At 37.8% G+C, this 17,284-nt stretch overlaps 2 protein-coding genes across 5 annotated transcripts in view; both read right to left on the bottom strand.

The window, feature by feature from the left end:
• The window catches only part of LOC132279899 (probable protein phosphatase 2C 51), a 74,887-nt gene that overhangs the window by 55,497 nt on the left and 2,106 nt on the right, over positions 1–17,284 (bottom strand). For all 4 annotated transcript variants that reach the window (XM_059781957.1, XM_059781959.1, XM_059781958.1 and 1 more), the window contains 2 exons: positions 13,689–13,798; positions 13,447–13,584 (listed from right to left, as the gene is read on the bottom strand). In XM_059781957.1, coding sequence (XP_059637940.1) covers positions 13,447–13,584; positions 13,689–13,798 — 248 coding nt within the window. The remainder of the gene's footprint in view (positions 1–13,446; positions 13,585–13,688; positions 13,799–17,284) is intronic.
• LOC132279900 (putative protein phosphatase 2C 50) lies at positions 15,053–17,276 on the bottom strand. Its single transcript, XM_059781961.1, has 4 exons — positions 16,200–17,276; positions 15,958–16,095; positions 15,596–15,782; positions 15,053–15,462 (listed from the first exon to the last, which is right to left on the bottom strand). The coding sequence occupies exons 1-4, from the start codon at positions 16,300–16,302 to the stop codon at positions 15,321–15,323; spliced, it is 570 nt and encodes a 189-aa protein (XP_059637944.1). The 5' UTR covers positions 16,303–17,276; the 3' UTR covers positions 15,053–15,320.

Below are 17,284 nucleotides of genomic sequence, written 5' to 3'. Positions count from 1 at the left end.
TGGTGTGTAATATGATTCATCTACTTGGGCTCTCTTCTTTTTCATCTCTCTAAACCCTAATTTTATCTGTGAAAAAGAAAAAGAAGACTATATGCAATTTTAATTTAACTTTATTAGTTCGAGCATTATCAGAATTTCTGAAATATTGAAATTGAAACAACAAAGAAGAGAGAGTCCACCAATAAGAATTACCCACTTAAGACAAAATAAGCTCTCTGAGTGTCTTGACTAATATTGGCATGGGAGACTTCTATAGATATGGAGTTGTAGAGAGAATGATATATGGTTGGGGGCACAAAAGTGTACGACAACTGTGAACCAACGATAGGGTCGTGAGCTTTTGGCTTGTTTCATGCATCGGATCTAGGATGGTATGAATCTGATATATAAATTTAAAGAGATGCAAAGTTTATGGAGGATATTGAATGCATAGTGTTTCCTCGAGGAGTTATGATGAATATCGAAGTTACTGAGAACTGGTCCCTGGATTTCATTACTCTAAAGCCATATTTCGCCATTATGGCATTTCAGACCCTTCTTTTATGATTATCCAAATCAAGCCGCCTCCTATAAAAGTGGATAGACCATTTAAATTTGATTTTCCAGATGATCACCAAAGTTTTTTTGCTGGAAAGCTTCGAAGTTGCTGCATTAGAGTTTCCCTGATATTATAGTTTCTCAAAAATTGAATATAGAGGTGCAACTCGGGCGGGCCCAACTTGAGCCGAATCTGAAAAATTTTGGGTTTGGGTTGTGTAAATTGCAATTCAGTCCGGACTTCGGTTAAAAAACAAACCCAATTTCATTTCGGGTTGCTGTGTCGTAGAACCCGAATACCAACCGAGTCCGTCCCAAATTATAAAATCCGATGGGCCAATGTGTGGCTAAATTGTCCATTATAATAATTGAATGTAGCTTGCATGTGTGTAATTCATCTTGCACAAAGCAAGTTTCATTTCTATCCATGAACAATCCTGATATATATGTATATATATTTGTGTTTGTTGCATTTGATTAGTTATTTAGTGGGTTCACTTGTTTGTAACATATATATGTATATATAATGACATATTGAACTTATTAGCTTTTAATCCATTTGTTATTATTTCATGCCAATATCTTCAATTATTTTAGTTGGAAAAAGTTATGGTCATTTCATTTCTTACTACAACCACCGAATTTAACTCAAAATAGCAACCCAAGTTGGAAGCCTAAATTCAACCACAATTTCAGCCCGAGTTACATGCCCGAATGCAACCCGAGCTTAAAAAATTAAGGATGGGTTGGCTTCGGGTTGATTAGCTCAGGCTGGATTTGGTTAGGGTTGACGACTTCATATGAGCTTAGTAAATTAGCATGTAGTCTCTGTACCGGATTATGAGAAAAAAAGCAAAGAAAAAGGGGGCCTCCTGAAGAGATTATATGAGCTTAGTAAAGATGAAGGGTGGTTTTACAATCAAAAAGTAGAGTGCAATGGCTTAATGAAACCATTTAAGTTAGACCTACCTTATCATTCCAAGTCGTTTGCTGGTCTTGATGTTAAATTGGTAGAAATAAGACTCTTGTCCAAAAGTGGCTTTAGAGGCTCTCTAGGGATATGGATTCCCTTTGCAACATAGTTATTCAAAGTATATGGATGTAACCATAGTGGGAATGACATTGAAAGTCATTACTGCCAATACAAATTCTATCACTTAAGGCTAAGTTATCTTGTTATGTGAAGCTTAGGGTTGGTGATGGTTCTCTCATTTAGATACGGAGGATCCTTGGATTCATTTCCTCATTTAATTGCTTTTCTAGGTAATAAATTGATTAAAAAGCATTTATTCTTCAATTCTTCATCTCCCCATTGCCTTTCTTGGAATTTCAAAAATTTCTGCAATTTTAATGACATTGAGAGTGAGGGACGTTCTTCTCCTTATAAATTTCTAAACTAGGTATATATTTCTGACTTATTCGGTCTTACAGTCTAAAAGGCATCTTTTCCCATCTTCATTTTTTTTTTTTTCTTTTTTTCTTTTTTTTTTTTTTTAAATTTCTTATTGTTCAAACCAATATACATTACCTTTTTCTTTGATATCAACTTGGTCCTTCAAAGTTCCCTCCAAAGGATAAACTCTGCTTGGATATATTGGCAAGGCAAATACCTTGGACATGCTCAAAAGAAAGAGTTCCTAGGAGCTTTATAACCAAACATCATTTGATGCCTAAGAAGGATTGCAAGACATAGAATCATATGTCTATACATCATTTTGTATTCTAAAACATTTTGGCCTATAGTCAATATCAAGTGGCATATGCTCCTATTATGTTCCCTCTCCCCTCAAAAGTACCTTTTAGGATTTGCTGGAGATAATGGTATGTATCTTCTTTGGAGGTTTATGTGTGTAACGACCCTAGCTGATGCCAAAAATTAAAAAAAAATTCGGCATAACCTCCCCTAAAAATGGACCTTCAACAACCTGTCCCAATACACAAAACACATAAAATCATCTAGCATCCCATTCATCCATTCATTATACCTTAACATAGTTCCTTTCATGGTGGAACATCCACACACCAATTAATCTAAATTATCATAATTACAGTCCCAAAATACAAGATTAATATTTAAAGTCCCTGTCTTACAACGTTACATGATACAATTGCATGGAAACATATACCATAATTCCACTAGTTTCATTTACATCAAACAAAAGATAAGTTCGTTCTTAAGTTACAAGGCCATGAATACTAACTTAGTTACTTTTCCACAACTACGAATATACATAGAACGGTCAAAATACAAAATAGCAAACAACCTTCTAACAATTTTCAAGCTTGAGGTGGATTGTCGTCCACTAGTTCATTTCTAAGACCTGAAAAAAAATAATATAAACAGTAGGGTGAGCATAAAGCTCAGCAGGTGACACTTAAGACACACATCTTGTGTCTTTGTGAATCCAAACAAAGCATAGGCCAATGGGAAATGGGGATCATACAATGTCGAGAAATAATACAGCATAACGATTCAATGTCAAGTATATCTAATGCAATGGTATGAGATGCAATGCATGCTAGTGTCGCTCCCCATTTTCATAATCCAAAACATCATTTCCAAACTGTTAATACAGCCCGCCCTTTGGTAGCCCCGCCGCGACACGAGAGGAGGATTGGCTAGTGTCTCTGACCCTTGGTAACCCCGCGGCGTCATTATAGGGCCTAGCTAGCTCAACCACGCTAGGGCGACTCCCTAGTCCCCTCTAGGCTATATTAACCTCTGGCCCGTTAGTAACCCCGCAGCGACCGGGTTTCGCATAAAACCATTTCATCAAAAACACTTCCTTAAAATTTTCCATACTTATTTCAAGAACAATTTCTCCCATTTCATGCAAACCCAATGGTATGTGCATGTATATATGTTCTATACATTCAATGTCATGGCATTTAAAATTCTACACCATAAAATTAAACATTCAACATATTCAACATCTCCCAAGTAATTATTAACACATTAAGATATAACAAAATACATTTAAGCATGATTTACACATAAAACAACTCACATTCAAATACATGAATTTCTCTAGACAACATTTAAAATAATCATTGATACAATTAACTTCTAATTAAGCATGCTTGGCACAACAAATGATTATAACTCACAATGGAACAAGAAGGTAGTGGATTAAGGTGTCCCTACCTCAAATTTGCACAAAACCCTTAAAATGGGTCTTGAATTTCGAACTCCAAGAAGGGCACCAAATCTGGAATTATTCGTATGGATGCGTAGAGCTCGTCGTGGGCTCAAACGGCACCTTAATCCGATAAGAGATGAGAGAGAAATTAAGCCTTGAAGTTTTGAAGAACAAAAAAATAAAAAAAAAAGAGAGCTACTGGACGAGAGAGAGTGTGATATGCAGAGAAGAAGAGATAAGTCATTATATTGGCTTATAAATCATGTGGGCCCCACAGGTGAATAAAATTTTATTTAACTTTAACATATATATATATATATAAAGTCAAAAACATTACATTCTCCCTAACTTTAAAAAAGATTTCGCCCTCGAAATCAAGCCATACCTGAGAGAAAAAACAACTCTAGATACTTAGAGCGAACCTCCTGTTCGAGCTCCCAAGTAGCCTCATCGACTTTATGGTGTCTCCAAAGGACTTTCACCATTGGTATCGTCTTGTTCCTCAACACCTTTTGTTGTGTGTCAAGGATCTGAACTGGTCCTTCCTCGTAGGAAACATCCTCATCAATGTCTACATCAACCCAACTCAAAATGTGAGATGGATCTGGCTCGTACTTCCGTAACATCGATACATGGAAAATATTGTGGACCCTATCCAACTGTGGTGGCAAAGCAAGTCTGTAGGCAACCTCTCCTACACGGTCCAAAATCTCAAATGGTCCAATGAATCGTGGAGACAACTTGCTACTTTTCCCGAATCTCATCAATCCCTTCCGTGGAGAAACCCGAAGAAAAACGTGGTCTCCCACCTCAAAGGATAACGACCGCCTCCGCTTATCCGCATAACTCTTCTGTCGGCTCTGAGCTATAGGTAACCTCTGTCTTATCAACTTAATCTTCTCAGTAGTCTCGAGTACAATGTCAGGTCCTAAGGCAGCTGTCTCGCCTACCTCAGTCCAACAAACAGGAGACCTACAAGGTCGACCATACAACGCCTCAAATGGAGCCATCTGAATGCTCGCCTGATAACTGTTGTTGTAGGCAAATTCAATAAGTGGAAGGTGATCCTCCCAACTACCACCCAAGTCAAGCACACATGCCCGAAGCATATCCTCCAAAATCTGGATAGTACGCTCCGACTGACCGTCAGTCTGTGGATGGAATGCCGTACTCAGGTGCAACGCTGAGCCAAACGCTGCTTGAAGTCCTTCCCAAAACTTTGAAGTGAACTTAGCATCCCTATCTGAAACAATGGTTACTGGAACTCCATGCAACCTTACAATCTCCTTCACATAAAGAACACCAAGCTTCTCTGCATCATCTGTTACCTTAATAGGCAAAAAGTGAGCCGTCTTGGTCAATCTGTCAATGATGACCCATACGTACTCATTGCCCCTTCGTGACCTTGGAAGACCTGTCACAAAATCCATAGCAATATACTCTCATTTCCATTGCGCTACAGGTAATGGTTGCAACAAACCGGTTGGTCTCTGATGCTCGGCCTTCACCTGCTGACAGGTAAGGCATCTAGTCACAAACTGTGCAACATATTTTTTCATCCCGTTCCACCAATACTGACATCTCAAATTGTGATACATCTTGGTACCACCTGGATGAACTGCAAAGCGGGAAGTGTGAAACTCCCGTAAACGTCCTCACGACAAACAGTAGGAACCACCAACAAACCCTTGAACCGTAGACCCCCATCTGTATACAAAGCCCAATCTTTCACTGTCTCACCACTGGAGATCAAAGCGTGAATGGCATCTAAATCCGGGTCCTGTCTTTGTGACTCAATCACTCGTTCAACAAGAGTAGGCTGAGCCATAAGACTAAACAAGAATGCCGGCTCGCTGTCAACATTATCATCAAAACAATACAATCCCATCTCTGCCAAATCCTTAAGCATCTTCCACTTCCGAATAACTAGACAGGCCAAAGTTCCACAAGATTTTCGGCTTAAGGCATCTGCTACCACATTTGCCTTGTCCGGATGATACTGCAAGTCAAAATTATAATCTTCCAAGAATTCAACCCATCTTCTCTGTCTATTGTTCAAGTCCTTTTGGGAGAAAAGGTACTTGAGACTTTTATGATCCGAGTACACCTCGAATCTTTCACCATACAAGTAGTGTCTCCAATACTTCAAAGCAAACACAACTGCTGCTAACTCCAAATCATGAGTAGGGTAGTTGTACTCGTGAGTCTTCAACTGTCGAGACCCATAAGCCACTACTCTACCATCCTGCATCAACACACACCCTAAACCATCATGTGAAGCATCACAATAGATCACATAACCCAAGCCACGCTCAGGTATCACCAACACTGGAGCCGTAGTCAATCTTGTCTTCAATTCCTGGAAAGATGACTCACAGGCTTCATTCCATGCAAACTTAATCCCTTTCCGGGTTAAACGGGTCATAGACGCTGCTAAACGGGAGAAATCTTTCACAAATCTCCGGTAGTAACCCGCTAGACCAAGAAAACTACGGATCTCAAACACATTCTTGGGTTGCTCCCAATTCAAAACAGCTTCAATCTTTGATGGATCAACTGACACTCTGCCTTCTGAAACAACATGTCCCAAAAACTTCACCTCTTGTAGCCAAAACTCACATTTCTCATATTTGGCATACAACCGATACTCCCGCAAAATCTGTAAAACAATACTTAAATGGATCTCGTGTTCCTCCCGAGATCGTGAATACACAAGAATGTCATCCACGAAAACTACCACAAACTGGTCCAAGTAATCGCGAAAGACGCAGTTCATTAAGTTCATGAATGTCGCTGGAGTATTAGTCAAGCCAAAAGACATAACAAGGAACTCATAGTGTCCATACCGTGTACGGAATGCTGTCTTTGGGATATCCTCATCCCTAACCCGTAACTGATAATAGCCAGACCTCAAGTCAATCTTGGAGAAACAACTGGCTCCCCTCAACTGATCAAATAAATCATCTATCCTTGGCAAAGGATACTTGTTCTTGATGGTGGCGCGATTCAACTTCCGATAATCGATGCACAACCTCAAAGAACCATCTTTCTTCTTAGCAAACAAGACCGGTGCGCCCCATGGTGATACACTCGGTCGGATGAAACCTTTCATCCTCAAATCATCAAGCTGTCTTTTTAATTCCTCCAATTCAACTGGTGCCATACGATACAGTGCCATAGAAATCAGCGCGGTACCTGGCATTAACTCAATAGAGAACTCCACTTCTCGGTGTGGAGGCAACTCTGTTAAATCCTCCGGAAACACATCCAGAAAATCACGAACAACTGCAGGATAATTTTATTCCACAACATCATCCTCTTCGGCTATAAGGGTAGCCAAAAAGTAATCACCACGACTCCGTCCACGAATTCCATAAAACGATGAAATGTGGGAATCACTCCGATCTCCCACGAAAAATAAACAGTCTCCCTCGGGAGTACAAACTGTAACCCTTCATCTGAAACAGTCGATCGTGGCATGAAAAGAAGCTAACCAATCCATCCCAAGAATGACATCAAAGCTAGTCATTTCTAGGAGGATAAGGTCAAACACAAAAGTCTGCCCGGCTATCACAATGGAACAGTCCCTCATGACTCGGCTCAAAGACATTGAAACTCCAACTGGCGTATCAACACATAACGCCCAATCCATAAAACTGACCTCTAACCCCGATGCAAGTGCAAATGATGATGAAATGAAAGAATGAGATGCACCAGAATCAAACAAAACACGGGCCCAAGAACCAAACATTGGAAATATACCTCGGAGAACTAAAGATCCAGGAGATGCATCAGTCGGTGCAAGGGCAAAGACACGCCCCTGCGGTGCCTGTGCCTGTGAACTACTAATCTGAACACCAGACTGTTGTGCCGACACAGTAGGAGTATCCCTCCTAGCTGGTCGTGAACCCTGAGAAGACAAGGCAGGCTGTGGTGGTGGCGGCGGTGGTCTGAAACCTGATTGAACCGTAGCCGACTGTAACAGCCTCTGCCGTGACCCTCTGCCACTAGTGGTGCCTGCTCCCTGACTCGGACAGTCCCGAATCAAATGGCCCTGCTGGCCACACCCATAACAAGCCTTCGGAGCTGAAGAAACTGAAGTCAATCTAATAGGACAACTGGACTTGTAATGCCCAGACTGCTGACATTGAAAGCAAACAACTGCATTCCTATCAGACCCAGCTGACAACGGAGTGGTAGGAGCAGATTGTGCAGACTGCTGTCCCTGAAACTGAGATGGACCGCCCCTGTTCCTTTTCCAAGAAGATCCTTCTGAAGATGGCCCTGCACCCCTCTTTTGCTTCAACTGCTCTCTTCTTGCATCCTTCTCTTTATTATCAACTTCCAGCATCAAAGCCCTTTCCACTGCTTCAGAGTAAACCTTAATGAACTGTGCTGTGATCAACGGCCTCATCCGATCATTAAGACCAGAAACAAACTTCCGAGTCTTATTAACTTCATCTCTCACCATTTTTGGAGCAAAGTGAGAAAGTGAAGTGAACTTGTTTTCATATTCTGCCACTGACATGTTCCCTTGGATAAGGTTATGAAACTGGTCTTGTAACTCCCATCTTTTGGAAAGCGGAAAGTACTTTTCATAAAACAATTCCTTGAATTTGTCCCAACTCATCTCTTCTACCTTGTATCGGCTCGTAACCGACTTCCACCATAATTTAGCATCCTTAGTAAACTTATAAGTAGCTAGGATGATCTTCAAATGATCCTCTGTCACATCCATAGAAGTCAATTGAGTTTCAACTTGCTCCATGTAGTCATCTGCTATCATTGGATCTGCACCACCTTCAAACATAACCGGCATCAGCTGAGAAAACCCCTTAATAATCTTGAGACACTTCTGAGCTGGCGTCTCCTCAACTTGAACTGTAGGTTGTGGTGCCGACTGCTACTGAGCAGCAATCGTTGCCCTCACGACATTTTGCAACAAACGATTAAACTCCAGTGCCACAGAACCTTCACCCACTTCTACGGGTGCTTCAACATTATCCCTCCTTGTAGGGACAGCTCTCGGGGGAATCAAGTCCCTAAGAAGTGTATCCTCATCATTTAGCTCCTCCGGATTGGAGCTGGAGCTCTCACCAACATCACCCCTAGTCGGTCTAGGGCCAACTTCCCTAATTTCCTCACGCCGTGACATCGTTCTATAAAACAAAGGAAACAATTCAATAACGATAACACTAAGGTCCAACCGTGAACAACCCAACGCAAAAACATACTGTACAAACATTTAGCATGTAATACTATGCAATGAACACATTAATGTAAGCATATAAACACATAAGCACGTAAGTAAGTAAGCAGTTAAGCATGCTTTTCACATAGCAAAACACTTTTCCAAACAAGGAAATAACAATGCAAATGACTTCCCAGACAACCCTAGGCAAGCCTCTACCCGTCGTCCTAATGATATTCGAACCATCGCTCTGATACCAAATTTGTAACGACCCTAGCTGATGCCAAAAATTTAAAAAAAAAATCGGCATAACCTCCCCTAAAAATGGACCTTCAACAACCTGTCCCAATACACAAAACACATAAAATCATCTAGCATCCCATTCATCCGTTCATGATACCTTAACATAGTTCCTTTCATGGTGGAACATCCACACACCAATTAATCTAAATTATCATAATTACAGTCCCAAAATACAAGATTAATATTTAAAGTCCCTGTCTTACAACGTTACATGATACAATTGCATGGAAACATATACCATAATTCTACTAGTTTCATTTACATCAAACAAAAGATAAGTTCGTTCTTAAGTTACAAGGCCATGAATACTAACTTAGTTACATTTTCACAACTACGAATATACATAGAACGGTCAAAATACAAAATAGCAAACAACCTTCTAACAATTTTCAAGCTTGAGGTGGATTGTCGTCCACTAGTTCATTTCCAAGACCTAAAAAAAAATAATATAAATAGTAGGGTGAGCATAAAGCTCAGCAGGTGACACTTAAGACACACATCTTGTGTCCTTGTGAATCCAAACAAAGTATAAGCCAATGGGAAATGGGGATCATACAATGTCGGGAAATAATACAACATAACGATTCAATGTCAAGTATATCCAATGCAATGGTAGGAGATGCAATGCATGCTAGTGTCGCTCCCCATTTTCATAATCCAAAACATCATTTCCAAACTGTTAATACAGCCCGCCCTTTGGTAGCCCTGCCGCGACACGAGAGGAGGATTGGCTAGTGTCCCTGACCCTTGGTAACCCCGCGGCGTCATTATGGGGCCCAGCTAGCTCAACCACGCTAGGGCGACTCCCTAGTCCCCTCTAGGCTATATTAACCTCCGGCCCGTTGGTAACCCCACAGCGATCGGGTTTCGCATAAAACCATTTCATCAAAAACACTTCCCTGAAATTCCCCATATTTATTTCAAGAACAATTTCTCCCATTTCATGCAAACCCAATGGTATGTGCATGTATATATGTTTCATACATTCAATGTCATGGCATTTAAAATTCTACACCATAAAATTAAACATTCAACATGTTCAACATCTCCCAAGTAATTATTAACACATTAAAATATAACAAAATACATTTAAGCATGCTTTACACATAAAACAACTCACATTCAAATACATAAATTTCTCTAGACAACATTTAAAATAATCATTGATAAAATTAACTTCTAATTAAGTATGCTTGGCACAACAAATGATTATAACTCACAATGGAACAAGAAGGTAGTGGATTAAGGTGTCCCTACCTCAAATTTGCACAAAACCCTTAAAAATGGGTTTTGAATTTCGAACTCCAAGAAGGGCACCAAATCTGGAATTATTCGTATGGATGCGTAGAGCTCGTCGTGGGCTTCGTTTTGCCTCAAACGGCACCTTAATCCGATAAGAGATGAGAGAGAAATTAAGCCTTGAAGCTTTGAAGAACAAAAAAAGAAAAAAAAAAAAGAGCTACTGGACGAGAGAGAGTGTGATACGCAGAGAAGAAGAGATAAGTCATTATATTGGCTTATAAATCATGTGGGCCCCACAGGTGAATAAAATTTTATCTAACTTTAACATATATATATATATATATATATATATATATATATATAAAGTCAAAAACATTACAATGTGCTCTTACATATTTGTTTCAGCATACAAGAGAGAGCAAGTTTATGAATTAATCCAATGGGTTTATTTATTTATTTTTAGATGAAAATGGATTTTGAATCTTTAGCACAATCTAAGGAATAATTATAAGGATAATGATTCTAAAGTTCTTTCAGTTGACGGAGATCCATCTGCACTGATAAGTGGTTGAAATCAGGTAATTTACGGTGGTTTGAAGTATTGGCAGTATGTGAGGGATGTCTTTGTCATTTCCACTAGGTTGTGGGTTTGATTCTCATTCTGCATCATTCCTCAAGTAGCTTGGTGGATTCTTGCCAAGCTAAGTAATAGACATGCTAGAGACCTTTGGGCAACAATTCCGTCCACTTCAGCTGGACCTTTATTTGTTTTAAATTGTTTTGGTTTAGTTCATTCTAATAACAATGGTATTGTCATAATGCCACAACCTAAAGACTAATATAAATATGAAATAAGGCTAAAAAAGTGCTTGAAGTAGAGGTGGAAAAAGACTAAACACTTAATTTAACTGGCAGAATATGGAGGTATCACTATAATTATGAAAGTAAACATTTGCAACGTAATCTATTTCAGTTCTTTTATTGTTAAACGCAACTCCCCCTCAGATCAAAAAGTTATTGAGTTATTTGCATATATATTAAGTGCAAATCAAGTACAAATATTATTTACTTACATATGCAAGGGGTAGAATTGAATTTAGTTTTCTGAGCTCTCTTAAGGTATTCCTGGCAACTTTAGGCTTAGGGGTCTTGTTTAGAATGATGGAAGCACTTTCTTCAATTTGTGCATGCTTTTCTGGGAAGGTGAAAGGTTTTTGTGCTCTTTTACAATGTCTGGGTTGTGATGGACAACAATTTTAAAGATCATTAAAATGAAGAAGATTCATCTGCAGAGAAATTATTATTTTTTTCATTGGCAACACACACACTCACTTTTGCACCTATGGGGAGTTGAACTCTCGACCTTCTACTTTGGAAGGTGAGGAAGTACCACTAGGATACAAGGCCCTTGGTCATCAGAAGAGATAAGTTGTAGAAGTCGGGTGTTCATGGTGGTTAGAAGTATTGACAGTACACGACGGATGTCATTGACATTTTTACTAGGCAGTGATAAGATTCTTTGCAGTGCATCATTCCTCAAGTAGGTGGACTTCTTGCCAACTGATTAGAATATATGCTGCAGATTTTAGGCACAATTTCGACCAAATTAATTGGGGCTTTTCCGTTGTTTAGTTTATCTTACTCTTGTTATTTTACATTATCCTTTTATTATGTAAGCTTTGTGTTCTTGCCATAATACTACTTCATTGCAGGAGAAACGCTTGACTGCAGAGGTTGCTTTGCAGCATCCATACTTCAAAGTAAGTTGAAGGAAATGTGAACTTAATTTTTTCAGTTTCTTATCTATATGCAACCTTTTTCTTTTCTGCCATATATCCTTTTTGATGTGATATGGTGATCTCAACTTCTTTATCCTTCATTCTGATATAGCTTATGGGAATGTAAAAGATTTTGTTGAGTGATTCTCAATACAATTCCAATTACCCCACCCTTCCATGATTTACTTACATAATTACAATTCAATGAGCCGTACCGAGATGTTAGGAAACATTCAATGTTGTTGGATAGAGAATCCTTCTATCATCCATATGACTAGTGACTGGCAGATCTATCCTGTCAATAGGCATCCCTAGCTTTGAGCAATGATGCTTCGCCAAGCTGTGAAGGATCGTGTCCTTCCTTTTGGAATGGCCATCTTAAATTATCGGATCTTCTGAACAGCACATTTGGTTTGGTTCTAAAAGCTTATCAAACATGAGAATGTAGACTAAAATAAAAGCTTGGGATGTTATCATTACATGTATTAGCAACATGACAGCTTAAATTAGCACTCAGTTTGTTTATAATTATATGGTAATAATGTATATGCGATATTTGAGATTCAAAAAGTTAATGTATTCAGGAATATATATATACATGTGTGTGTGTGTGTATATATATATTGTGGTTTTTTTTTTTTTTTGTCTATTCTTATGCTTATGGTCTTTTCCCTTTTGATATGTGCATAACTTCTAATTTTTGCACATGATAAATTGTGGCCGTGCAGGGAAAGAAATACTCAGAGGATGAGGCTGAACTCTGAGACTGGACCTTCCATTTTGTATAGACTGGACCTTCCTTTTTGTATAATGTAAATACATAGTTCTATCAAACTTTCTCAATTGATTTTGTTGCTTTAGTATACGAAAAAAAAAGGACAGCTAATTCCTTGTAGTCATTTAGATAATGCATTACAAAATCAATAACGATGGAGAGGACTAAGATAAGTTCCTTGCATTCCCAAAATCTGACAATTCCTAGTCCAATTTTGAAAAGATTGGGCGTTTGTTTAACTGTTATTGAATACCCCACCCAATCAAAACAATTTCATTTTCTATCCTAGTATCAAAATAAATGGGATGTTTTGATTGGCCAATGTATTCAATAACTCTGGTTTGGGGTTATGGTATATCTTTTTCTCGGAGCAGGCAAAGTTCTGACCATGATGAGCGCTTCACAAAATCAATAATGAGGAGTGAATTTAAAACTGAACTAAATGAATGAATGAAATTAAGAAAAAGAGAAATGCTAAACCTTCCATCTCTTCATGAGAATGAACTTTTTCAGAGCAAAGCAGGGCCTTGGGATGACCAACACTGACAACTAACATATGACCGTGTACCATAACTACAATGGTGGCTGTAGAAGCTGAACGAAGATTCTTTGTGACAGCTTCCTGAAAAGGATAGATTACCATGCAACAGTTAGAAGAAAGAAATTTTGACTACTATAAATTTTTTGTGAAGAACTCGAAACAAGGACTACAAGTGATCTACTTGCCTCAGAGAATGCTAAATCAATATCTCGAATTGTTCTCAACAGTGCTTCTTTCAAAATTCCCATATGTCTTGATTCATCCGATGAAACAGATGGGCTTCCATTAGAACTGCAATAACATAAAAATATAAATTTAACAGATTAAATATGAATCTAGGTATTTAAGCAAACCTTTGAACATCACAAATATAGTCTAGGTTACATATTAAGTTCACTTTTAAAAGAACAAGCATGAGAAGATTTACTCTCTGTGGGCAACATTTTTTCTTTCAACACATTGAAACCTAAAATAGACTAACAATGGTTGACACGAAACAACCAGAATGCATATACGGTGGAGTTTAAATTTCACAAAGATCAATCACAAATCCCCATAATTTTCTAACTGTCATTCTTCACTATGATATCTAATGTAAGAGCTTAAGCAATGTCCTGAAAAATACTTGATATTTGCTTTTTAGTTTTTACCATTGCAACAATACAGAGGTCCAAAAAAAATGGTAGACATGGCCAAACTTTTTTGAACCTCTGTCGACAGCTTCCTTTCTACATGATGTAGAAGTACAATGCATAAAAAAGAACATAAATAAACTTGAACTTTTCAACAAGAGATGGCAATTCGTGTTGCCGGGTCACTTTTGTGTTGTGTCAACTTAATAGTATATTGTTTATATAGGTTAACCTGATCAAGGCTTGTTTATTAAACTGGGAGCATAACACTAACTTTGTAACTCGTTTAATTACTGCCTTGTGTAACTCACAACACAACATGATCCATTTAAAAAAATGTTCATGAAAATGAGGACAAAATCATTACCACCAAAAAAAAAGGACAACACAATATTCATATTTGATTTATACTTAAATAATAATAAAATGTTTAGTAACAGGGTTAAAATAGGTTACATAATCAGGTTAAACTAACACAATTATGACATAATCAGATTAGTATAAACTGGGAACATAACACTAACCTTGTAACTGCATTCTCTATTTATGGCAAGGTTGGATTGATTGGCAAAGAGGTTCGAATAAGACCTAACCAAAGAGTGTTTGATTCGGTCTTATTCGAATGAGACCTAACCAAAGAGTGTGATCCATCACTCTCTAAATTGTTTACTTAGTTTGGTGGCATAAAATCCTGACCACGATGACTCCACTCCACTCATTGGCTTTAAATTTCTGTCTTATACAACAGTGTTACAAACCTAAAAACACACATCTTTTCACCATCTGGTTTGCGCGCGCACCTTTTCATTAGGAAATCTGAGTGACCCATAAAAATAAAGGGTCAGTCAACTTGAACTTTTATTCCATCACATGGTATGTTCAGCCTTTTTTATATCTACATATACACACATCCATCACAAAACAATATTGATGGAATTGATCATAATTTAATACAGTAACCAAGCATCTACACTGATAAATATTTGTAATGATTGTCTATGAAAAGAAAGAAAGAAAGAAACAATGATAATCTATATCCCCCCATCATGAAATCTTTTCAGGGGTCAAACCAGCTGATCTCAGGGGTACCACAATAACAGATGAGTTGTCAAGAGCATTGCCATTAAAAAATGCAGTGAAGTAAACGCAGTCAGAATCCTTGGTCAAGAAGGAACAGTGCTTCACTTTGGAAATAGGTAAAACATCACACAGACCATCTGCGGGGTCAGCCTTTGAAATACGCCTGTTGCAACTACCAAGTAGATGTCGTCGGCTGTTAGAGGTTGCCAGTCAGCCACTTCATGTTCTTCTATAAAACCATTACTGACAAAAATGAAAGAACACCAACACACAAATGAGAAGAAAAAAAAAAAAAAAAAAATCAACCCAAATAGTGAAAAGTTGAACATAATTATGGGGATCAAGTTAAGTTGTCACTAGTTGTTGGGAACCAAACCTCTTTAACGTAAAGCCAATAGCTGGAGTTGTATTATTGAAACCGTCCACCAGAGGCCTATCCCCAAAAGAAAAAACTAAACCATCGGCTGGTAAAACGCGAGCTAAAAGGCGGGCTCGTTCATCTTCTTTCGTAGGAGGGGGAACTCTTGTCAATTCTTTAAGAGAAAGGTAAGACCCTAAGATACCTGTTATTTTGGGAAGACATTAGTCTAAAAAATGCACTAAGTCTGAGTTGTTAAGTTTATGTTTTTTTGTGAATGTACAATTCGTTAAATTATAGTATATCACACACAAGTGATGAGTGAATTTATAACTGAACTTAATGAATGACTGAAACTAAGAAAAAAAAAAATGTTAAACCTTCCATGTCTTCATGAGAATGAACTTTTTCAGAGCAAAGCAAAGCCTTGGGATGACCAACACTGGCAACTAAAATATGACCATGTACCATAGCAACAATCGTGGCTGTAGAAGCTGAACGAAGATTCTTTGTGACAGCTTCCTGAAAATGATAGATTCCCATGCAACAGTTAGAAGAAAGATATTTTGACTACAATAAAAACTTTGTAAAGAACTGGAAACAAGGACTAGAAGTGATGTACTTGCCTCAGAGAATGCTAAATCAATATCACGAATTGTTCTCAACAGCGCTTCTTTCAAAATTCTCATGTCTTGATTCATCCGATGAAACAGATGGGCTTCCATTAGAACCGCAATAGCATAAAAAAATTAAAAAAAAAAAAAAAAATTTAATATGAATCTAGGTAATTAAGCTGACTTTTTAACATCACAACTATTATTGTTTAGGTTACATATCAAGTTCACTTCTAAAAGAACAAGTATGAAAAGATTTACTCTCTGTGAGCAAATTTTTTTCTTACAACACATTGAAACCTGAAAATAGACTAACAATGGTTGACACAAAACAACCAGTATGCATATACTGGAGTTTAAATTCAATTAGGATCAATCACAAATACCCAGAATTTTCAAACTGTCATTCTTCACTATATATCTAATGTAAGAGCTTAAGCAATGTACAGAAAATTTGTTGATATTTGCTTTTTAGTTTTTACAGTTACAACAATATAGAGGAATAAGAAAAATGGTAGACAACGCCAAACTTTTTTGAACCTCTATCGACGGCTTCCTTTCTACATGATGTAGAAAGGTACATTGCATAAAAAGGGGCATAAATAAACTTGAACTGTTTCAACAAGAGCTGGAGTGGCAATTCGTGTTGACGGGCCAATATTGTGTTGTTTCAACTTAATAGTATATTGTTTATATAGGTTAACCCAATCACGAGTTGTTAATTAAACAGGGAACATAACTCTACCCATGTAACTCGTTTAATTACTGGGTCGTGTAACTCACGGCAAAACATGATCCATTTAAAAACGTGTTCAAGAAAATGAGGACAATATAATTACCACCAAAAAAAAAAAGGACAACACGATATCCGTATTTGATCTATACTTGAATAATAATAAAAAATGTCAGTAGTAACAGGGTTAAAATAGGTTACATAATCAGGTTAAACTGACACAATTATGACATAATTAATTAAACAGGTCTAATTGAGTTAAACTGGTTGAGCTCTAAAAGATGAACACGACACAACTAAATAAACATGTAGACTGGGTTGACACGATTATAACACGACCACAATCAAGGTCAATCCAAA

Source organism: Cornus florida, unplaced genomic scaffold (assembly GCF_030987335.1).
Source record: "Cornus florida cultivar Cherokee Brave unplaced genomic scaffold, ASM3098733v1 CherokeeBrave_3.0.0_Hap2_Chr10, whole genome shotgun sequence".
Classification (NCBI taxonomy): domain Eukaryota; kingdom Viridiplantae; phylum Streptophyta; class Magnoliopsida; order Cornales; family Cornaceae; genus Cornus; species Cornus florida.
This window is presented reverse-complemented; position numbering and strand designations above follow the sequence as displayed.